General features: G+C 34.2%; 2 protein-coding genes across 4 annotated transcripts in view; one reads left to right on the forward strand and one right to left on the reverse strand.

The window, feature by feature from the left end:
- LOC106668663 (protein sister of odd and bowel-like) overlaps positions 1-10,084 on the forward strand; it is a 29,869-nt gene extending 19,785 nt beyond the window's left edge. Inside the window, exon 2 of the mRNA XM_014397619.2 lies at positions 9,313-10,084. Within this exon, the coding sequence (XP_014253105.1) occupies positions 9,313-9,634 (322 nt within the window). The 3' untranslated portion in view covers positions 9,635-10,084. The remainder of the gene's footprint in view (positions 1-9,312) is intronic.
- Positions 1,924-24,103, reverse strand: LOC106668664. 3 transcript variants are annotated; one of them, XR_001340785.1, is made up of 4 exons: positions 24,017-24,103; positions 23,834-23,906; positions 17,858-18,001; positions 1,924-3,469 (listed from the first exon to the last, which is right to left on the reverse strand). XR_001340785.1 is itself a non-coding variant. In XM_014397621.2 (3 exons), exons 1-3 carry the CDS (start codon positions 19,614-19,616, stop codon positions 16,096-16,098), a joined length of 465 nt encoding a protein of 154 aa, XP_014253107.1. In that variant the 5' UTR covers positions 19,617-20,016; the 3' UTR covers positions 15,975-16,095. The 3 variants fall into 3 exon arrangements, 1 of the variants encoding a protein (XP_014253107.1); XR_001340784.1 differs by lacking the exon at positions 24,017-24,103 and having other exon boundaries at positions 23,834-23,954; XM_014397621.2 differs by lacking the exons at positions 1,924-3,469; positions 23,834-23,906; positions 24,017-24,103 and adding exons at positions 15,975-16,333; positions 19,534-20,016.
- Positions 24,104-25,531: the final 1,428 nt, after the last annotated feature.

Raw genomic sequence — 25,531 nt, forward strand, 5'->3', positions numbered from 1 at the left:
CAACTACAACAACGACCCAACAACAACTGCACATTTGCACAAGAAATCAATATCCCCTTAAAAAAATGGTTTACCTGCTTAAATCAAAATCAGTCTTAATATTACTCATTAAATTATTAATCAATTAATTATTAATCATGAACCTAAGCAACCGATCTGATATAAAAATTTAGTATGCTAGAAAGATAAAGATCAAAGCATAATTAAATAAAATTAACTTATTATGAAAATGAGTACGTTAAACAATTTATTACAAATTTTCCCAACGGAATAAAGTTAAATAAAAGCTGCTTTGAAAACCAAAACAATCAAAAGAAGAAAATTCAAAATAAATAAGTTAAATGTTAGTCTGATACGTCAAAACTTGTATTAGAGTTTGTATTCTCTCTTAATAAAAATTCCTAGGATTTTTTTTGCATCTTGATTTTTGAGTTCAGATGATTTATTTTTTTTTTTTAATGTTTGACATTTCATCAAAAGTTGAAGATGCTAAGATACGCGGTCGAAAATTGTAAGTGCTGACTAATTACCATTTTAGACCATTTTGGCCATTTAAATTTCTTGTAAAATTGATCATCGGAACCTCATCAAATTTATTTTTCATTTTTGAAAATATTACATATATGCCAGGTTATCTGCTGGTTTTCCTAAATCTTGACTGGATCCATCTGTCATTTTTCAAATAAGGAAAATATTAATTTAAAGTTTATTCTAAGTCGATAAGATAGCATTGAACTCTCTTATTTGGATTCTCACAAGAATATCACTGAGATAAGCAGTCGAAATGATTTTGTTCCTCCTAATTCTGAAATGCCCTGCAAATTTAGTGTTAAAAAGTCCCTCTTGAAGTGAGGGGATGATAATTGTCAAATTTCCTCTTGGGGCTGTGTGATGAACAAGGAGTTATGCTGTTTCCGACCATTTTAGTTGATTGTTTGTTCCGTCAGACGCTTTTCGATGGATAAGAATGGCCAGAAGTCGAAACGCGTCTGATAGACTAAAACAGCTAGGATAGGCACATCAAAATGTTTTGAAACTACCAATCCTGGGTCAGGCCCGCCAACCTTCAGTGGCGAACCAATATAGCCACTAGCACACTACATACATATATAAAAATTGCTCCCTGAAGATGGCGCAAAGCGGAAACGCATTGGAGTAACATCAAACGAGAGTGAGATGGACCCAGAAACTGACACAGTGCCGGTTCGACAGAGATAAGTTTGGCCAGCTATGCCTTTTCTGTGATTTATTATTATTAAATTCTTGAATCCTTGTAAAGCACTTCCTATATATGTAACAAGAAGAAGTATTGTTTATTAATATATTGTTGTATAAAACTTTTTCTTTTTTATTGTTTTTTTACATCTGTAAAACAATTACAACTGTAAAAGTGCTATTAGAATAAAATTGACCTGAAAAACATGTGAGGATTAATTATCCAGTGATGAGCTTCCTTTAGAAGAAATAGGGAGGTTTATCTTAGATGGTGGTGGAACTGAGCTGACGGACCAAAGTATTGGGATATGTGGAAAGAGATCGATGGAACTTTTTGTAATAGCTTTTCGCTACTTCTGGAGCAAAGGGTTAAGGTTTCGGTGTAGGGTGAGATGTGATACATAGTAAGAAGGGTTAACACTTTTTTTTAGGAATTATGATTGGAATCTTTGAAAACGTTGGGAGTTGGAATGCTTTTAGAGCTGGCGTACCAAAGCATTGGGATGTGTGGAAAAAGATTGATGGAATTTTTTGTAATAGCTTTTCGCTATTTCTGGAGCAAAGGGTTAAGGTCTCGGTGTAGGGTGAGGTTTGATACATAGTAAGGAGGGTTTACAGTTTTACTCAGGACTTACGATTGTAATCTTTGAATACAAAGTTAGAATGCTTTGGGAGCATAAAACTTTTTTTTAATTCATTTAGTTATTTACAACTGCACTTTAAATATACCACAAGCAAAAATATTTTAAATTTTATTATGTTGTGTGAACCTGCATACAAAGTTGTATGCACGAACATACAAAAGGGCGTGAACGGCATCCATCCAGTGATGGGATACTCCAACGAGGATTGGCGGGTAACGTTGAGGATGACAATTCACGGATTAAGGGGTTTGAGTGATTGGGTAATTTAGACTAAAAATTTTGGTAACGAAATTAGGCAAAGTCAGAAACGAATGGGATATTTAAGTCGGTATGAATAGTATGGTTAGAGACATAAAACATAAAAGTTAAAATCATGTTACATACTCGTATTATTATTTTTGAAACATCCCTAATTTTATACCCTTAAAAAGGTATCATGATACAATTCTGGAAACCCTGTATTGAACAATCTTGACGTAGGACGATTTATTACATGGGCAATCAATCGGATCTTAAGTTCAGTCTAACTCACATTTCTTAAAACAAAATCTTGTTTATTGGATCCTAGCTCTTATTCAAATTTTTTCCGTTGATAGTAGTTTAAGTGATTTATTTAGGCAAACGAGACAAGAGATAAGGGCGTGTTAGTTTGAGTAGGAATAGTGGTCCTGAGCCCAAAAAAGGCTGATTAGTGTGGCCCGAGGCAGTGTTTGTTTAGGCACGTGCCAAGTGTTAATTTCAGGTGGGATGGGCGGCCCAGGTCTAATAACCCCTCTAATATGATTCAGGTTCAGTCAACAACTCTATATTTCATGTTCCTCCTCTATTAGGCCGAGCACTCCTTCATTTGAATAAAAAGCCCGACCCCGAGACGCACGGCGAACCGGCTAAATTATTTCTGGCATTTCTCAAAACGATTTGAGACACAAGTTGCAAGGCGTTTTCAATTGCTTGCCCAACCCAAAAGAACGAGTTGAAATAAATCTCTGGCCGAGTATAAACGGGGATAAGCAAGTTATGTTAGTACACCTGTACGAATATAAATCAAAATTTGCCAGTATTACTTCACTTAAGTAACTTATTACCTTTTACGCCGTCGGGCGAGAAAGAAAATAGCGTACTAGTGCAAAACGTGATCATTAAAATATTTTGTGACTAATTCAATCAATTTGAACAAGCTAAAGTATGGTCGTCGCTTGGTATGGTCAAACAAACACGTTTTGGCTTTTGGCCATCAATGTTATAAGCAGGAAGAGGAAGGCAACTAACCCATCAACACCCATTTTATTTGTTTATAAATTATTAAGCGCTTTGTTGTTTGAATTAACGATCTGTGTAACCAATCGTAAGACCATCTCCAACGGTTTGTCCACAACTTCCCGATCTTTTTGATCCAATAGAAATTCAATACATATTTTCGCGATATGTAAGTAACAAATGCTGTTTAGAATTGGTCTAGTTTGTTCAATATATATAATATTTTATTAAAAACAAAAGTTTAAATTAAACTTTTTTACTTCTATTGACATGTATTTCTTCTGTGCTGCGCCTTTCTTCAAGCAGTTGTACATAACCAGATATGCTCTATTTCTCGGTCCATAATTCTCCTCCTGCAAAGATAGCATATATCAATCGTTTAAACAATGATTTTCTTTTGTAATTTATACAGCACGCTTTCCGCGACAACAACACACCTACAACAGAAAGAAGACCTGATTCTATTGAAGGAAAGAATGCAAAATTTGGTTGAAGCACCAAGTTGAATCCTCTAAAGTTGAAACAGGTACGGAAAGGCGAAAAATAGCGAGCCAACTTCTTTAAGAAGAACAGATACTTTTGTAGTGAAAATGGAAAAACTGGCAGACAAACTGTATAGGGCTATCAATATATTACGTTTGGTTGATATATTCCAGATTTGAAGCAGCTACCAAAAGCGAAAAAACTTTATTACCTATGCACCTTTCTCAACACCAACTACTGCGAAAAAACTGATACTAATGAGAAGAAAATGCTGAAACTGACAGATAAACTGTATGGAGCCATCAAGACATTTCGCTTGGTTGATATCTTCCAGATTTGAGGAAGTTACTATAAGAAGAAAGAACTATTTTCTGATGATTTCTCACACCTTCTCAGATTACAACACATCAACTTCACTTAGAAGAACCGATCCTACTCAGAAGAAAATTGAGAATTTGACAGATAAACTGTGTGGCGCCAACAAGATATTGCGTTTGGTACATATCCTTTAAAGTTGAAGCGTCTACTAAAAGGCTGAAAACATATTTCCTTTAGTCATTTAAGCAACACTCTTTTGTGATACCAATTACAGCAAGAAAAACTGATACTACTGCAGTAAAAATGGAGAAACTGACAAATAAACTGTACGGTGCCATGAAGGCATTAGATAGAGTGATATCCTTCAGATTTGAAGCCTCTGTTAAAAAGGAAAAAGGTTTTCTATTTTTTTCAACGCCACATACCTTTTCCGATACCAACCTATCTACTCCAGAAAGAAGAACCGGATATTACTGAAGAACAATAGAGAAACCACAGACAAACTGTATGAGACCATCAGATTTGGTTGGTATCCTCTAGATACCAAAAACTGAAAAAAATTTCCTCAAGCTACACATTTTTTCGACACCGACCCACCAACACAAAAAGAAAAAAAAACAGCTGAAAGGAAAAAGGGGAGAAACAAGTCAAACTGAATTGTGGCCTCACACGCCATGTATAGTCCTCAGTCGTTTAGTTTATTCTTCTGTGCAGGATTCTAGCAATCTGACAGACAAACTGAGCGTCAATGGAGCCCAGAAAAGATTAGCTAGGCGAATATCCACCTGAATCAGCCAGCTATCAAACGGTGAGATGCTAAATTTGCCACCTCACCTATGCCGAACGCTTATCGAAACACCAAAAACTTCATTAGACTATCGGTAGCTGCTTGAATAATATAGAAAAAGAAAATCCTCGAATACGCAGAGAAACAAAAGTTATGATTAAGTATCGTCGTATTGTAAATCTTCTGCCTATTCACTTGAATTTTACCAATGACCGCAATGTAATGGAGTGCTTGTATAATTTTAATGAAATAAGACTTATTCTGAACTGTGCAATCCTTTAAGCATCCTCTTACCAAATTAAAATAACTAGCTAAACGGAAAATTGTTATAATTCTTTATCATACAACACATCCACATCAAAAACAAGAACTGATACAACTGAAAAAATATGCATAAACTAGACGGGAAAAAGGTGTGGCTACATTCGCTCAGCTCAGTTAAAAGTTCAGTTTTCTTTATCGGCAAAATTCCAGTAAAATAATGTGTATGACGCCGTGTAGATCGAAACTCTTTCGGCTTATGCAAAGTTTGTAACATCTACCAGAAATGGCCTGAGAGGTCAGGTTTCAGGTCTGGTTTTATGAAGACAATCTTTACGATGTACATAGGATGGTTTTTGCACTGCTGTATTGAACTCTGAACGAATTGTTTTGCCTTGCTTGTTACCACCATTGTAATCAAGTGATCTAGCTGTACCGTACGAAGTATTTTCCAAGTTTAGACTTTAGAATATCTTATAAGCAATTCCTATACGAGTCATTTTGATGGTCATGTGTCCACACGCGTTGAGATTTGGAAGAGAGCTCATAGGGTCAATAACAGAGAGCCCCGGAAACCCATTTGTCAAAGGCCGACCGTCGCTGGAATCTGGTACAAATTTATGCGTGGATATCAATTGGCATAGAAAGCCGCCCACGCTGACGACGGTATGCCACCAAGGATTGCCGCTTATGAAATGGAAAGGGCTATATGCCCAGGGTTACATAGACATCTGAGAATTCCGCGAGCGCGGGGGGGCGCTGCTTGTATAATCCTCCTCGGGTCCGGCAATACCCCGCCAACCGCGACCCCAGATTTATCTCCGACCCACTACAATCGTGACTCCACCTAACCGCCTTTACTCTCAGCTATTTACATTTTTACACGTATTTACACGATTACGCCCCTCACTAAAGAGGATTTATCATTTAGATATATTTCCTTTACAGACTTAGTATGATTTACACTGGTGCGTTCGTAATTCCCAGTCCGATACTTGCAAATAAAGGAGGAACGCTCGCGAGATGTACGACTATGTCCATCGACATTTCCAACTGATCGAGGATTAAGTATAAATATTAGCTTTTGCAAAAACTGAGGAAGAACATCAGCTGAAAAACGTCCTCCTTTGACAGGGACTGGATAGTTTTTCTCTCTGCTTCTACAAATTGACTGAAATTAATTATTAACATGCTGACAAACTACCACATATCAGGAGTACATACGGAATAAAATGACCAGAGATTAAACCAAAAGCAATATTCTACACACCAAATATTTACTATAATTTTTTTAATCAAAAATAATAAAACTACATAGAATTTTGGTTTAATATTTAAACATAGTTCACATTATTTCAAACCACAATATTTAATATAATTTTTTAAGAAAAAATAATAAAACTACATACATTTTGATCTAATATTTAAACATATTTCGTATTATTTGACAACAAAATAATTCCTATCATTTTTTAAAAGAAAAATTAAAACTACTTACACTTTAGGTCTAATATTTAAACATATTTCACATTATTTGGCACCAAAATATTTACTGTAATTTTTTAAGCCAAAATAATAAAACTACATACAATTTTGGTTTAATATTTAAACATATTTTGCATTATTTGACACCCAAATATTTTACTGTAATTTTTTAAAAGAAAAATTAAAACTACTTAGACTTTAGGTCTAATATTTAAACATATTTTAAATTATTTGACAGATAAATGAAAAATAATAAAACTACTTATAATTTAGGTGTAATATTTAAACATGTTTTACATTATTTAACACCAAATATTTTCTATATTTTTAAAACCAAAAATAATAAAACTACATACAATTTTGGTATAATATTTAAACATATTTTACATTATTTGAAACCAAAATATTTATTTTTCTTTTAAGCCAAAAATTATAAAACTACATACAATTTAGGTATAATATTTAAACTTATTTTACATTATTTGACAGCAAATACTTGATATAATTTTTTTAAGTAAAAATAATAAAAGTACATATAATTTTCGTCTAATATTTAAACATATTTTACACACGCACGTAAATACTTTCTTTCTGCCTTGTTTAATAATTTATTTGGGTCAGTGAAAGTCATAAAGAGTAAACATGCGAAATACCATGCTCAGGTATTTCCTTATTCAACAAATTCAATGTTTCTTTGGAATATTGTAAAGGACATGAACGAAACCTAATTATATTTTGACACGGTATAACTAATGATTTTTTTAGTAAAAAAGTCGAAGGTCGTGGGTTCGAATCCTGCTTGTGACACTTGGTTTTTCGTCTCAATCATGAACTTAGATTGAAATTATAATTAATTAAATTATAAAAAGTGTTTAACTAATTGCATAACCAATAGGCATGAGACCACAGACAAATTCTTTTTCAAAAGTTCTTTATTTACATCACAGCAATTTTTTTCGTGTCAATTATATTTATTAGCATTTATTTTCCTGGCCGTAGCCGCCGGAGAGTCAGCCGGTATTACCTAGCAATTCTCATTAAAATTATATTTTATTGCTGTTTACGTTGAGTACATCTTACACCGACATTATATATTTTTCATTAGATTACATACGTACCTATTACCTTTTTTCTTTCATAAATAAATTGTTATAGAAGAAACGTCAATACTGTTTTTTGCTAAGTTATACAACTAAAAAATCAATTTTTTATTGTGGCAATATTACTTTATTATTGTAATAAAAATGTAGAAGAGTAAAACTTTAGTCACCACTGATAATTGTCGTTATTCGTTAGAGACAAAGAAAGAAAGGAAAACATTGTATGATGGGCGTTGAAAATCGTAATTGTTATGTTGGGATAGGTCGGTCCAACGGTTGGTTTTCACGCAGCACACAGCAGGAAGGACAGAACTAATCTGTGAGGAAATAATAGAAAAATGAATTATGAAAATGAGTTATGGAAATAGTTAATGGAACTACACGGTTCAAAGGGTACGATTCAATTAGGTAGAGGAATTTACAGTTGGCAGCAGTCATGAATATGTTATATAACATGATCTTTATGCTCTCTTGCATTTTCCCCGAGTGGTATTCACAGTTTCTTGGCTTCTCGCGTCTTTTGACTTTCCCTCTTTGTCGGATGGTACGGTGTCTTAACCGTATATGGTGTAACTGTATAGGGTACATCTGATACACCAACGCACAAGACGTCTGCAGGTGGTCTAAAAAAGGCCGGTCGACAGTCCGTGGAACTTGCACGACCGGTGGATAATTAGAATCACAGCCCGCATTGCAACTGGTGTAAATGTTTGTACAATTCGAGGATTAAGGTCGATATTTATACGACACTTCACTACAGGTGCCCACATGTGCGATCTTCGTAAACAAGGCTGTTTAATTCCTAAGTTACTTTTGGATTCGTTTTGATTAGGTTTAATTCCATCTAGTGACTTTGATGGTTCTTGAAGATGGCACTTCAAGACCTCCTGAGAACGCCAGATGGTCCACTAAAATTTATAACGGCCCGAATAGTAGGCGGGCCCTGGCGACGAATATCGCTAGGGAAAGTGCTTAAATGACAATTATGCTAGACACTATCAGCTTATCAAGTTCGTCTCAGAACAACCTGCCTGCATAAAATAAAACAAATTTATTGCCAAATAATTTATTTTCATATTATATCTTTAAAATGGATTTACGACTAAAATTTCAGACGCACATTCATATGCGAGTCTCTTGTTTGTTTCTCGGTCCTGGCTCGGATTTTTGTTTAAATACAATAGTTGTATACACTTTATTAAAGGTACTCATATATATTAAAGGTACTCCTATTTATTTATTTACAAAAAATAAAACTCATTACAACATCGATTAAATAAATATCCTCTTTGTCTTTCTCTCTCTCACTCTCTCTCTCTGACTTACGCTCTCCCTCTCTCTTAATCTCTCTCTCCCTCTCTCCCTCCCTCATCGGTTCTTGTAAATTTTGCGAAAATTTCAGTTCCAAGCAGTTTTTTTGGGACACACATAAACCACACATTCTTGAAGTTACTATTTTACTATTTATTTATTTACTCAAAAATAAATCTCATTCACATCTCATAAATAAATAAATAACCTCTCTCTCTCTCTCTCTCTCTCTCTCTCTCTCTCTCTCTCTCTCTCTCTCTCTCTTTCTAGATTCTCTGACAATCTGATGATCTGATTATCAAGATGCATTTTAAAATTTAGCCACTTCAACAGTGAACAGACCTAATTACATAGAAAAGACAGACCAAAGCACCTCGTACTCCTCAACAAAACCTTACAATAATGCTTTTTCGTTCGAATTTTGTTAATTTAATTTAATTTTTTTCACCAGGTATATACACAGCAAAGAAAAACCATTCAAGTGCGGTGAATGCGGCAAAGGTTTCTGCCAGTCGAGGACCCTCGCCGTCCACAAGATACTTCACCTCGAAGAATCGCCGCACAAGTGCCCGGTCTGCAGCAGGTCTTTCAACCAACGGTCCAACCTGAAGACGCACCTCCTCACGCACACGGACATAAAGCCGTATAACTGCCCGAACTGCGGCAAAGTATTTCGGCGCAACTGTGATCTGCGGCGGCACAGCCTGACCCACAACCTCGGCTCGGCCACGGCCACTCCGGAACCACCGCCCATCGTCGACAAAGCATCTTAAGTCACATTTTTAACCGTCACTTTTTAAACCACCGAAAATACGAAGGGATATTAATACCATCTGTTGAGATTTTGGGTGGTGTGGAACTTGACTAATGGCCATGGCTAAAGAGCCATTAACAATGGCTCTTTCGTCCAGGGACTTATGACATAAGACAAACTTTTAAAAACAAGATTTACCCCTTCTCTTAACTCTTGTTTTGACTGCTAAAAAAGACTGTTTAGAGATCCAAATCGCGATTTTCTACATCTGTTTTTATCCCAAGATTGTTGCTTTAAAAATCAAGTTCCCACAATCTCATTTTATAACTCAAGCAAATGGCTGTTCGGAGTGTATAATTGAACCTAGTGCAATTGTCTTCAGACCGTCTGAAATTCTCGTGGGCATTATGTTTTAATGATGTGCCTTATTTATTATTTTCTATGTTAACGTTTTAGCAATTAGAGAGTTTTATACATATATTTTTAATTTACTATAAATATTAAAATAATATTTTGTGATCTTGTAAATATAGTTTATAAAATATATGAATTTTTTTACATTGTAAAAATCAAGATTTTTTTCTTGTCAATTCCTATCATAACAATGCTTACATCATAAAAAAGATGTTTGAAGGTAAATCAGGTAGGTTTTAGATGTACATATCAATATCGATCATTATTGATTGAACATAAGATTGAACGTGTGTGGTGATTAGTGACCGTTAGTCGATAATTATTCAGAAATCGTGAGATGCGTTCTGGTGTGATGTAGGTTTCAGAAAAATATTTTCTTTATCGTGCCAACCTTTCGATCTTTATTGAGATCATCTTCAGGGCTCATGGCACTCTCAACAAGACACGCAAGAATGGCACAATTACACAGAAGACAAACACTTTGAGCTCTGAAGATGATCTCAATAAAGATCGAAACGTTGACACGATAAAGAAAATGTTTTTCTGAAGCCTACATCACACCGGACCGCATCTCAAGATTTCCAAATAATAAGATTTAACTTTAATTTTTTTTACAATTTATAATATTTCACAGTCAAATATATAAGATAAAAATAAAGAAACATAAATGCTGCAATACACAATTAAGTTTATTTATGTACTATATAAGCATATTTTATAAGTGATTAATAAGTAGTTAAAAGTACATTTATTTATCTTTTATTTTTTAAGCTAATTCCAAATAAAGCCAATAAATTTACTAATAACAAACAAATATTAATTTTTACATTAATTACATTAAAAATATAGCTTCAGATGAATTGTAAGCTAAAATTACATTTGCCTAAAGCTTTCGTTAGATAGCACTTTTTACCAAACTTTTTACAAAGTCATCCTTTTGATTTTGCGAAATCGACGATATGTACGTAATATTGATAAGTACATGGAACATCAAGTTGTATAATCTTTAAAAAAAAGCGAGATATGTATGTCTTGTATGTAAATCTAAATATGAATTTTTTACATTATAAATTCAATTCTTATCATAATAATACACAGATCATAAAAAGTGGTACGAAAGCAGAATCAGTTAGGTTTTAGATGTAAAAATCAATATAGATCATTATTGATTAAACATAAGATTTAGGGGGCGTCGGTGGCCGCAACGGTTTAGGCGTTAACATGGCGCTCATCAGGGTAAAGGTCCCCGGTTCGAATCCAACGGCCCTGCATTCGAACCCGACATACTTGCCAGTTGGCTTTTTTTTTCAAAAACACCGGCACTCCGAGGGTTGATATGACCTCTGCTGTTGCGAACCCTCGTAAAAAAAAATTTAACTTTAAAAAAATTCACAATCAATTATTTATGATAATAACAACGAACCAACAAATGCAGAATATATCTGAAGGTTTTTTTCTTTTTCCACAGATATGCTAGTTCCCAACAAAATTAATAATAATAAAGCCATTTGGGTTTTTTTTATTGATCATAATATGAAAAATTATTGTAAATAGTTTGACCTTACCTCCGCGACCGATCCTTATGGCAGGAATTACTTTAGATTTTTACTTTTATAATCAGGCATAATGCAAACCATGTTTAAATCATCGTACCATTAAATTATAATTAAATTGTACAATTTTGTGTTGAAAAACTAAATTAAATGTGATAAATTTGATTAGAAATATAAAATATGACAATTAACCTTTAAATGTTCAATAATTCAATTTAAAGTGGAGAATATGGACGTTGAACCACCCATTTTATGGAAATTCCTTAATGTCATTTTCTTGGTAAATAAATTACAATTAGAGATAATAAAACGTATGAGGATTGATTTCATCCTTATTTTTCTCATCCATGAACTGTAATCAAACGCTACAGATATAGGCTAAAAAATGATAAATGCAGCTTTCCAATCTGTTCTAATAGTCGACAAAGGGTGCAATCTAGAAAAGTTATGCATTTTTAAGCGTCAATGGAAAAAATGACCTAGTAACTAGTTTTTAAAAAAATCTCACATATTAAATAACTTTTTATAAGAGAAAATAGGTACAATAATAATAATTAACAAAATTAGAGAGGCAAGGTGTATATATGGTGTATAAAACATAATGTCACACCCTTTATTATCAAAAACAAGAATACGTACAAAAAATACAAATAATATCCATATTAAGTTTCGGTGGAAAAAGAATAGTACAAATATTTAAAATTTGAAAGAAAATATCTTGTATCGTATCAGATCTGGAAAAGGTGAATGACGTTTTTAAAATACCGTTTAGTCACGTTGTCCATCTCACTCCCTCTTTCTCTATCTATCTCGATATATATCTTTACAAGTAATCATTTAAACTTTATACTTCTGTATTATCCGTTTGTGAAAATCTTCAATTATATTTCTGACTTCTTAGCTGTTCTTAGCTCCAATTTTTTTAAACAATTAACATCAAAGTACATGTATCACATAATCATTTGTATCAATTAGAATGAGTACATTATTATTTATACATGTTGATACATGAATACATTTCACAGAAAAAATGTTTGTCACAGATTAGTCCGGCTTAACTAATAGATCCATTATATTTCGTGGTCTATTTACCAAGTTACTTCTGTCAATGAATTAATATTTTTATTTAAGTTTATGGTCGAAATGAAAAATGTGTGGTGATTAGAGACCGTTTGTCGTGATGATTATTTAGAAATCGTGAGATGCGGTCCCGTGTGATGTAGGTTACAGAAAAACATTTTCTTTATCGTGCGAACTTTCGATCTTTATTGAGATCATCTTCAGGGCCTGAGATTTTCAAACATTGTTTAAATTTAAGAAAAAACATGTAGGACGTGGAAAAAAGTGAATTTATACAATGCAAAAAATATATATATTTTTAATATTCAATCAAAGTATTTCTCCTCACTCAAAGTGTTTGTTTTCTGTGTGATTGTGCCATTCTTGCATGTTGTGTTGAGAGTGTCAACGTATATAAACATAAAACAGCAATGCCTCACTGACACTCTCAACACAACACGCAAGAATGGCACAATTACACAGAAAACAAACACTTTGAGACTAGATCACACCAGACGGCATCTCACGATTTCTGAATAATCATGAAATGAAAAAGTTAGTGCCATGAGCGGGATTCGAACCCACAATCTTCGGCTAAATACCGCTGCTCTGCCACTTGAGCAGTAGTGACGTCGATCCACTCGGACACCAACTTCCCATCTCAACCTACAACCTTTCGAATTTTCCCCACTTTTTGCCATTTTTCAAAAAGATTAATTAACTCATAGATTTTTTCCAGTAAATATAAGTATTTTATTGATTGTTACGTTTGGCGATAAAACATACAACACCCTGTTAATTAATTTTCTCTACTGCAAGAAAACTTAGTACATAGTCTTATATTAATAATTAATAAATCGTGTATTCATTCATTTTCTGTTGTTTTATAGACATTTTAAAATGGTGAATAACGAAAGGAAATCCTCATAATTTTTTTGGCGTTATCACTTGATCTGTCAACTTGCCGCTTTTACGAGTGAGAAAACCCGTAGGAGTTTTATGATAAAAATAAAATATCTGGTCATATACGACGGCCTGGGTCCAAATATCTAACCCCCATGGCGGTGAACAAAGGCAACAAGTTGTTAACGTTAAACTACCAGGTGTCGCGATGGTTATCGCCCCGGATTCCAACGCCCGCCCGGGCGACTTCTAAGAAGCAGGAGAGGATGAAGGGTAAAAAATTAAAGTGTTCCGTATGTAAAGTGTGCGAGGTAGTCGACGCTTACTGTGGATTGACGTGCTCAGATGGGATCTGAAAGGCCACATCTGCGTCAGGTAGCGGGAGGTACAAAGGTACAAAACGTGTCAAAATAGGAAGTGCATTAAGCTAATGGTTACCCCCTTGTCAATAGACTATTTCATTCAAGCCACCGCCCTCCAATTCTCAATGACAAACAAGAATTTCAAGAGTCCTCGATTTCATTAAATTTCTTCAACCAATTGTACGCATACTATTCGCATCTTTTTACTTTCAATCATTGTTCCGTGATTTGTATGAAAGTGGATTTTTTAAATCATTTTCATTAATTATTTTTTAATTTTTTTTAAATTTATTTTTTTATTACGAGGGTTCGCAACAGCAGAGGTCATGTAAACCCTCAGGGTGCCGGTGTTTTTGAAAAAAAAGCCAATTAGGACGTCGGGTGCAGGGCCGCTGGATTCGAACCCGGGACCTTTACCTTATAGTGATGAGCGCCGTGGCAACGCCTAAACTATTGCGGCCACCGACGTCCCCCTATTGTTGTTATTATCTTTCAGTTAAATGATTCAACGAATGTTTGATAGTTGAGGTTTTAATTTTAATTTCTTCCTTTTGGGCTTAAAACAAAACTTGGGGTTGAAAAAAATTGGAGAGACAGAAAAAGAGAGACCGATATACTGACAAAGGGGTCGTAAGAGAAATTGGTTGGTTAAGGTTATATTCATAGTCCCAGAGATACATAGGTAGGTAGAAAGATAGATAGATAGACAGAAAGAGAAATATAGAGATAAAGATAAAGAGAGAGAGAGAGAGAGAGAGAGAGAGAGAGAGAGAGACAGACAGAGAAAGCGAAAGTGAGGGATATAGGGAGAGAGAGCGGGGAGGAGGAGAGATAGACAGAGAGGAATAGAGAAAGTGATGTAGAGAGAAGGAGAAAGAAAGAGAGTGAATAAAGAGTTAGAATTAAAGTTAGAGAAATTTCATAAATAAAGAACGATAGAGTGGTAGATAGGATTCATAAATATACAGTGAGTGAGTAAGTGAGTGAGAAAGAGAAATAGAGATAAAAAGAGTGAGAGAGAGAGAGAAAGAGGGAGAGAGAGAGTGAGAGAGGATAGAGGTAGAGATAGAGAGAGAAACAGAAAGCGAAAGGGAGGGATATAGGGAGAGAGAGCGGGGAGGAGGAGAGATAGATAGAGAGGAATAGAGAAAGTGATGTAGAGAGAAGGAGAAAGACAGAGAGTGAATACAGAGTGAAAATTAAAGTTAGAGAAATTTCATGAATAAAGAACGATAGAGTGGTAGATAGGATTCATAAAGATAGTGTGAGTGAGTAAATGAGTGAGAAAAGAAATAGAGAGAAATAGAGTGAGATAGAGAGAGAGAGAAGTAGACACTAGAAGAAAGACAGAGAGTAAGTACAGGTTGAGCATTGAAATTAGACAAATTTCATAGGAAAAAAAAAAGAGTGTGTGAGGTGGAAGTAGAGACTGAGGAAAAGAGAGAAAGAGTGATCACGAAATGTAGGATTAAAAAGAAGAAAGAAAGAGAGAGAGAGAAAGAAAGAGAGAGAGAGAGAGAGAGAGAAAGGGATGGAGGGAGAGAGAGAAAGAGAAAATAAATGTTCATATTTGTCAATCTTTCAAAATAAAAATACTAGTTTTAACGCACTGGTATTCGATATATATTACTCCAAAGCAACTGAAAGTTCTGTTAATACTGGAAATACAATTTTTTTGCTGAACTATTTTTGAACACCGAAAGTTCTCGAGAAGAAGCACTTAATGCTTTAAAATGTATTATATGTATGAACTTAAATATGTCCGGTAAGCAAGAGAAAAATAAAAGGAAAACAATTTTGTGATTTTTAAATAAAATGAACCTTTGTTATATATAAAATAAAACCTTTGCAGTTACCTGGTATCCTTTTTTATTTCTTCGGAGTTACTTGAACTGATACTTGAGTGCAAAAAAAATAAATAACTTCCTTTTGTGCAAGTACTGACCAATTTTCAGGCCGGCTTCACCTGAAATGTATCTAATGAAGTGCTTTCCTTTTCCAAACACTTCACACGGATTTGTAGCAACCTCCTAGAGATAGATGTTAGTCTTCCAATAACTCCTAAAAGGATTCGTTCACACGGTGTGATTTAGGTTGACAAGCGTGAGCCATGCGACGCCGGAGGTCCTTAAGTAATAGTGGGTGGTCTGGTTGTATTTGCAAACAGAGGCCACACTCCTGGATAAGCTTCAAGGATCATCTTCATCTGACCTCCTTTTAACAGCTGCCCGAATCAAAAAACGATTGTCGGGAGATTTTGACGCCCCGGGCATTGACTCGTTCGAGGGCCATCTGCAAATGTGTTGTGTTGACAACTGCATCTCCTTCGGGACATCTTGCAGCGTAAAATGAGGTCCTTTGTTGTGATCGTTCTTTAGGTCATGCCGGCCACCTTTACCCTCCTTGAATGGAAGATTAACGCAAGTCCTTAACAAATGAAAAAGAATAGACTCAGGGTGTTGTAACAACCAATGCTGACATTTACATTTTGTAGATAGAATATTAATCATATTTAATTCGTATTTTGATAGGATTCGTAAAAATCCTTGGATTTATTTTATTTATGAGATGAACAATCGGTTTATTCCAAATTGCCTTATTTGGAAGTGTATCAATATTGTTCAACCGTATGCTCGTTAAAAGCCTTTTAATTCTTATGTAGCCGCTGTACGGATTCAAAGAGGTTCAGCTTTATTTATGTTAATGTTCTGACCTTGGGTCAACAGGACTTTCCCCGTCGCGACGATAGAATTCGACCATAATATATTTTTTCCTGGCTCCAGGATTTTCACCACTAACGAGATCTTCCGAGCCGATGGCCAAGTTTAGGCATAATTCGAAAGTGGCGAACGACGAAACGACGAGACCTCGTGTTTTGGACGTGTTCGGCCGTTCACTCCGACGCCAGTGTGGCTTAGGTCCGGTCGCTCGGTTTACAGCCTCGTAAAACTACCTCGGATGTCCGACTATCCTTTGTGATTCATATAACCATCGGAGGAGTTTTACGCCTAAAATTGATTTAACGCAAGGATCGACCGTTAAAACGGAGATGACAATGTGATGATGCTTTATGCCTTGCTCGAGTCGAGTACCGTTGGACCTGCTTAAAGCTTCAAGCTTTTTCGACCGAATTTATCCTGTTGGAAATAAAAAGTTGAATATAGAAGTCGCTTCGCACACAGGTTTATATGTATCGGGTCCCACAACTGACAACATTTGGGTCCGATCAATCTCGCTGTTCGATTTTGAAAGAAAGAGAACGTGTCCCTATTTATAGAAAGAATAAACTACTACCAAAAAACCTAGTTTGTTCCTTTTTTTAAATTTAATAAAACGAAAATTTTTTTCCAGTATTTCAAAAAATGACAAGCTTGTTATATTAAGAATAATAAATCATTATGTTTTGTTGTATTTGTAAAGATAAAAATAAAGGTGTAGGCATGAAATTTTTTCCAAATAAACAAAACACACATATACACACACAGACTTCAATATACTTCAATATTCCTCGTACCATTTTACGCTACCAAAGATTCAAATAATACTGTACTGTTGTAGGCTACAGTTATAGGCTCATAAAATCCAATGAAATTTATTATATAAGATTATTAAATAATTACAATAATAATAGATTATTCATTGACAAAAATTAAATATAAGGTAGATCTTCAAGTTCTGATTGGATACTATGATAAGGTATGAAGTTGTACACACCAAAGCTTTTAACTTTGAGATATAAGCAGTAGAAAAAGATTTGAATGCATATTTTTATGGTAAGTTAGATAAAGTTATGAAACAAGTATAATAAAACATTATAAGGCAGAATATAAAAAATAATTTAACAAAAGAGTTCTTATTGTATTTTTTCCCCATTGGGTTCGTACTATCGTACATCTTGCCATTCTATTCTTATTTTATTGGACTGTATAATTTTGATGTGAATTTAATTACCTTCGATGTCGGTCGCTCTCTTCTACGTTCCACCGTGCTTGGTGTGCAATGGGGGGAAAAAAGGGCGTGATGTCAGAAAGGGTAGAACGTACTGAGGAGTACGATAGTGAAGTAAATGAGGTCCCAAATATGAAGTAAATACGGCTGAAAATAAATGAGGATTACAAGTGGCAACGAAAGTAAGTAAATGAGGATTACAAGTGGCAACAAAAGTAAATAAAATGAGGGTACACGAATAAAAATGTAAAAGAAATGGCACGCTGACGCGAAGTGAGACGAAAAAAAAAGAAGAAAAAGTGAGGTAATTAGAAAAGACGAGCTGTGTAGATGGTGGTGTGGAAAGACTAATGAAAATAGTTAACAAGTCAGAAAACAAAATAAGGCAAAATAAATCATTTTATTGTGATCAAACATATTTGTGACATCATGATCATTTGTATATTTCTCAGATGAAAACATATAGACCCAGATACAGTATTCACAAATGGACATAATTTACCATTTCCACGTAAAACTATCACGCTGAATAATTATAAATATAATTTAAATTATGAAAAATAATTAATAAATACAATAAATAGTTTTAATATAGGTTTTATTTTTATTTTGTTGCTTTATTATATTAGAGTAGATTATTATAATTAATACTTTTTTGTACTTTTTCACCGTTTTTGTACCATACTATTTATCCCAGTTTTTTAAAGCGCAATTTTTTCATCACAGTTATAACGTTTTGAGTCAAGCCTTGGCTTCTATTTAGGTGGAAACTCAAGAAATTCAATTTCAAACAGAAAAACTGAGATAAATAATTTAGTACAAAAACATTGTTGAAAAGTGCATAAAAGTAATTGCTGTAATAGCACCAAATAGTATTAAATAAGCAAATGAATAAAAGCGTTATTCATTGACTAAATTTATGCAGAGTTAACAAGCCATGAGTAGGTGTACTGACTAGTAATTGCCATAAAGCACTTTTTGTTAGTAGTTGAGTTGTATGGCGTTAATTTTGGCAGTTCCATGTAGACTTCTGTGAATTATGAACTGTTGGACTTACAAATAAATAGCAAATTGTTAATTTGAAAAGGATGGTTAATTTTTATGTTTGTATTCCACCTCTTAGCATGGCTGAAATATTACATTGTTATTTTTTCCTATCAGAATTATTGATTGTTTAAATAAATTGGAAAATTCGTAGTTAACAGTATTTGCAAAAATAAAATATATACATGCAAGTTTTCTGTAAAAAATAGCAAATAAAAAAACTTGATTTGAATTTTTCAATAGAAGATCCAAAATGTTTTAGTTTTTAACATACATGAAAAATAAGAAAATCTCATTTACATGCTTATTAAAGACGATTGTAAATAGTAATGAAGTAATAACAGATTTGTTTGTATACTTGAAAGACAGAATGTTGTAATCTGAATAAAATTACTGTATAATTGTTTTTGTTTTGTTTTTAATTTTCAACTCATGTGATTTGGAAATGTTTGTTTCTGTTATTTATAACTTCGTTCCATTTATTGAGTTAACTTTAATGGATGAATTTTAATAGCAATTCATGGTGGATTAGAAAGTTATGATTTTTTTTAAGCGATTAAGAGATTTTAAACAGTTTAATGACTGAAAAATAACAATTTTCGAATATTTTTCTTGCTATCTGAGGGGATATTAACCTGTAATTATGTCGATTCTCATCATTTTTGTCATACAGTTCTTCCTGGGTTGGTCTGTCAGACGTGTTTCGGCCTTTCGCCATCTTCAGTGTTGCGAAAGTAGAGATCTCGTTTGCTTTTCTAAAATTTGCCTCAAGAAAAAAATATCACAATTTTTTTATCAATTTTAAATCAAATCTCCCGACGGAAATGACATATAAATCATTCATAATTATAATATGGAACACGTTAAAAGCCGTCCATTTGTCTTCAAGTTCTCTTAGAAAAGGAGAGGCAATAGAAAATTAGGTAATTAATTTGAATTTGTTGTTGTGAACGTTACGAAAATTGTATATATTGGCCAAATTAATTACCATTATTACAAAGCATAATTTTATATGAAAAAATTAGGGGGCATCGGGTGCCGCAACAGTAAAGACGTCGACACGATTCTTCAACTTCCACTGTAAGGTAAAGGTCCCAGGTTCGAACCAGCGGCTCTGCATTTGGATCCGACATACTTACAAATGTTTTTTTTTTTAAACACTGGCGCACCCGAGGGTTCGTATAACCTCGTAGTTGTAAAGTAGTAAAAAAACTAAAATAGCGATCAAGCAGAGATTTAGTTTGCTTTTCTAAAATTTTCCTGCCTTGAAAAATACCACAATGTTCTATCAATTTTAAATCAAATGGTAACGATGGAAATGGCATATAAATGATTTATAATTATAATATGAAACAAGTTAAAAGCCATTTCTCCATTTTTCTTCAAGTTCTTTTAGAAAAAGAGAGATAATTTGAAATAATAATTTAAATAATTTAAAAAAAATTTATCCAGCTATCGAGCAATGAACGAGAACCCCCATAAAAAATACAGAATTGACGAATGGTTGATCTTGTTCACTATAAGCTCTATTCTTAATTTCATTATGTATTGTTAGTTGTTCATATTTGCTGACAAGGAAAATTATTAATAATAGTACGGTAGGTTGTTGAACAACGTACTGCAACATGGTATATTCTTTATTAAGAGGACGTTTTCTTGAAATGAGTCCTCTTCAGTTATTAATTTCATTTGTATATACACCGGACTTCTTATCAAATAAACATTGTTTCGAAGTCCACTGGATATAAAAATAAAATTAACACTGAAGAGGTCTTGATGTGGAAAACGTTCTGTTAATAAAGAAAATTCTACGCTATAGTATATTTTTCAACAACCTTCAGTACAAGTGTAGAATTGTAGAGTAAAAAGCAAAAATATTAAAGTATTTTTTAAAACAATATTAATAATGATTTCAATTTAGTATTTCTTTCTCTCAAATCTGTCTTACCTCTGAAGTTAATATAAAATTAGCTGTGTATATTTCTATATGTGTATATATATATTTTTTTAAATTTATGAGACGGAGACATATTTATTATTGCTACATTATCACTACTTTGAAACTTTTTTTTGTATCGGAGTCATTCAAATTATGATGAAAATGAGCCTGTTCATAATTACAAGTGGTAACCTTTATCTTTATGTTAATCTCGTCGGGGTCCCGTGTATCCCACGTAATCGTTCGTGTCGGGCTGTTTGAAAAGACGAAAAGGAGCCAATCGACTTATAATGCGGCGGGGGATAATTTTTGCAACCGCACGTACCAGGGCCGGACAAAAAACAATTCCCCTGTATGAGAAGTGTCACATCACTCGGCGGCTTATCCCTTCAGTGATCCAAGATGGCCGTCGTCGGATACACGACTTGGATTATCATGACAATACGGAGGAGGGTGAGGGAGAAAAAAGGAGCCGACAATAGCACGTACAGAGTCGCAATTGGTAGACGGAGTTTGACGGGGGTCTCCATTGGCCGGAGCCCCACCTTTGAGGAGGCCGGGCCCCCACTTGGCCAAGTTTCATTAACCGGCGACAGCTGAGGGCTCAATTTGAGGGAAAGCGATAAACCGAACAATACCCGCCCATGACGCCCCATACATAACCCTTGCCATTAATGTCAATCGCTTACCTCTTAGTTAAAAAATGTTAAATAGCCCGACGTATTTGACTTCACGGAGCCGAACAATACTCTTCATTATGCGTCCTTCAATCAATTTTCACCAGGTGTGATCCGTCCGCCGGCGGCGTGCTTCGGACACGATCATTTTGTATAATTAATGAATGAAGGTTGGATTACAATAGGAGTTTTATAATGAAGTCTCCACGCCGTCTGATGCGTTAAGGATAAGGCGTGGGCTAATCGCTATTTCCACGCTTGAAATTTTTACTCTTTTGTACTGTTTGAAAAAAAAAAAAAACACTATTTACAACTTAGAATCATAAATCCAACATAGCCGATTATAATCCTTTCGGCCTTCGTCTTTGAACTTACAAGAAGAAGACCTAGAATTTTGTCTCGTTATACCACAAATGATATATAGTATAACAGAATTACTTATAAGAATCAGAAGAACATAAAAACACAGAATTAACATAGTTTCGAAGAATTTATGAAAGGGGGGATTTTAACTGCTCAAAAATGAATAGGGATATTGCATTTATTATAATATTTACTTTCCTTAGCATTGTTATTTTATTTTTATTATAAATTGCTTATTTGGAGATCATACCATACGGTCTGATGTGACGTAGGTTTAGAAAAACATTTTCTTTATCGTGCCAACGTTTCGATCTTTATTGAGATCATCTTCAGGGCACAAAGTGTTTGTTTTCTATGTAGATGTGTCATTACTGTGTGTCGTGTTGAGAGTGCCTCAAGGCAACAGGTTCAACAATCCAGTTCGTCCTCCAGTGTTAATTCCACCCAGACCGTTTCACCGCCTCCTACAATCTGCACTGAAGGGAACACGAACTGGGGCATTGTACGCATCACCTGTCCTCGGTAGACTCTTCGGCGCCTCCTATCACTATACAGACAGAAACGCGTCAACAGTAAAAGCATTACTTTTTGGTGTTCTCTTGTAGGCACTCGCTGCACCATATCCTCTTGAGTTGCTAGTGACGGGCTGTTGGTCCAGGTTGTCCCAAAGGGACATACGATGTGAGCCTAACTTCTCATTTTGGATTCGTAGTCGTTCGTGTTGATAATCTTGCACTTAATTTAGGATCTGGTTGGCACTATGGAAAGCGTTCCGTCTTTCGGCAATAACAATATATCTCCCTTAGCGTAGTAATGCGCTGTGATACACTGTCATGCCTCCTATTGGCACTTCCATTCTCTCGGATTCTAAAGCCCGGGAGACCACGCTCTAAGAAACGCCATCTGCCTCTGCGATCTCCTTGACTTATCCTCACAATAATATTCTGAACATCTGGCTCAAGATGATGTCTTTCCTTGGTTAAAAGGAATACAACTAGATTAAGGTGGAGAAAATACGAAAAAAGGTGTTTGTTTTCAAAATGAGTAATCTTCATGTTTACTATTCTTAAGTAAATCCATTTTGAACAGGCGCACGGCCACTTAAGTAAATCTATTATTAAAAATGAGGATTACATTTGATTATTCAATTGTTTTTGGTTTGTATTTTTTATTTTGTTTTATCGAACTAACAAGAACATATCGGTTAATTTAATTGAAATTAATAGAATAAGAATAAATTATAAATATTACTATTCATTTTTGAGCACTTTATTTCAAAAAACCGTGACTAATAAGAAATTCATTATTCATTAGGCGAGACATTAGTTAACGGCAAATAAATAGTTTTAAATGTCGACACTGTACTATTTTACCAAATTATGCTTCAAGCCTTTTATTACACATTACATTTTTTGTAACAACGTCCCGTTGTCATGATCGCTACCCGTCAGACTAACGCGATTGTGGTGGCCTCGTATCCGATATCGTGAAGGCAGCGGCCGACAAAGATAAGATGTATTAACATTATCAGAGAGAATTGATAATATTAAATAGTGAACAACTGTAAATAAAGGACTTATAAAATCGATTCGACAGGAATATGTTGATTTTGTCCGTATCTAAATCTATCGACATTATACATATTAAGAAAGTTACTTTTTCATAACATTTAAAGACATAATCACTGTCACATGGGATGTGTTTCTTAATGCCTCTATTATGTAATTTCTTCAGTATATAATATAAATACTATATGCATATAGATATTAGTCCACATAAATACATTATAGTTCCAGAGACAATCGTTTCTCTTTTTGTCTTACAAGACATTGAGTAAGAACCAAAACAGATGTTTTAGCATTGGATTTGGAATTATATAAACTCAAATATGTGCATATATTAATTCCACCGTTTGTACTTTACAATAAATTATCACAGGCCTCAAGAATCACCTACCTCGGGTGTTAGAAGTCAGCTGGAGTCAGTTCTCGCTCTTAACCGTCCAACCACCGAACTTGGGCTCCGAGTGCTGTAAACAGGTCACTTCAGCACCCAACGCATGCAGTACCAAACCCATTCACGCCCACACTCATTCTCTCTCTCACACACACACACACACACACACTCCTGTTTACATACCAGTCATGTACTCTATCCCTATATTTCTTCATTTCTGCATCACACTCTACACGTATTATGCAGATAACCTATGACCGTATCAATATTTTGTCTTATTCTTATTAAGTTAAAAATAAATTATTAATTTATCAACTCTGCATTCATGATTACCTAAATTTGGGACATATAACAACGTCCCGATGTCATGATCGCTATGCGTGAGACTAAGCGCGATTGTAGTGGCCATGTATCCAATATCGTGAAGGCAGCGTCAGACAACGAACATTATCAGAGCGAGTTAATAATATTAAATTGTGCACAACTGTAAATAAAGGACTTATAAAATCGATTCATTTTCAGTAATATATTGATTTTGCCCTTATATACATCCAGCGACATTGTAAATCGATTTTAATTTCCAAGATGCTAATCCGAACAGGGAAAGTTCAACTTAAAAAGAAAAGGGTTAGATATGGGAATCTACCAATAGTTACCAATTACTATTCTAATCTACCAATCTATTAATTTCTAGATGAAAACTACTTATTTCCCGTCATATATCAACACGAATCCCATCATCAACAGTTATTTGAGCTGGGGGCAGTCAAAAGTGCCTGTAAATTGTAAAAGTATGACCAAATGAAATCAATACAACAATCTCACGGAAACTCTATCAGCAAATCTAACAAAAATGTATACAGATACTGACAAAAACTCTGCATTTAAAGAATTTTATTCTTAAAGAATAGAAGTTATACAGTCAATCCACGAAGGGGAACTCCAGAGTAAAATTAACCAAATGAAACTATCATTGTCAGAGGTAGAAAATGCGTTTGTTCGAGATAAATAATCAAAATTTATTAGCAACAATGTACTTTACATACAAATTTGCAACAAAAAATAATATTTTGGTACATCCCTTCCTGCTGTCAAAAAGCAATGTATGTACTGGACAGCAGGAATTTTTGGAGAACATAAAAGAATATATCTGTACAAAACCATAATGAAAAACAAACAAATAAACAAACATAATACGGAATAAACGTGTAGCATGAAAATCCAAACAAACAACCAGATTAAATCTTGGCTTTGAAATATCGTAACTAAAATTTAAAATTTGTATGTGTATGTATGTATTTCAAATTTTAAAATAAGTGGATATGGAATTATTGATGAAAATAGGAACATCCCATGTATGCGACTATTTTTAGAAAATAGTGCTAAAGACTAGTACAGCTGTTTGAAAAAAAGCTGAGTTCAGAAAATTGGAACAGATGGTCAAATTCATTTTTAAAAATCTGTGTTGACCAAATGTTGGCCAAATATTCGTTATGTTTGTTATTATAAATATGTTACTGGCTGTGGGTTGCTATTAGAATACGCATTTCGTAAAGAAAGATTACTGTTAGAATGTGAGAAAAACAAGATAGAAGTATCCATAATTGCTCATATTTTAGCTAGTGTTCGCATTTATATACAAAATAAAGGAGACAAAGAAGTTGGAACTACTGAAAAAAACCGTGCTTTATTTATACG

The sequence above is a fragment of the Cimex lectularius genome, unplaced genomic scaffold, assembly GCF_000648675.2.
Source record: "Cimex lectularius strain Harlan isolate CLEC.00 unplaced genomic scaffold, Clec_2.1 scaffold7, whole genome shotgun sequence".
NCBI lineage: Eukaryota > Metazoa > Arthropoda > Insecta > Hemiptera > Cimicidae > Cimex > Cimex lectularius.

Bases quoted from the DNA above. Each gene is read 5' to 3' on its own strand.
- LOC106668664 (XM_014397621.2), bottom strand. From the start codon at position 19,616: ATGGCGAAAGGCCGAAACACGTCTGACAGACCAACCCAGGAAGAACTG. The intron at 18,002-19,533 runs GTTAATATCCCC...ATTTATTTTCAG, and splicing joins GAGAATCGACATAATTACAG to CCGTATTTACTTCATATTTG. The intron at 16,334-17,857 runs GTAATTAAATTC...TCATTTGTTAAG, and splicing joins GAGAGCGACCGACATCGAAG to GACTTGCGTTAATCTTCCAT.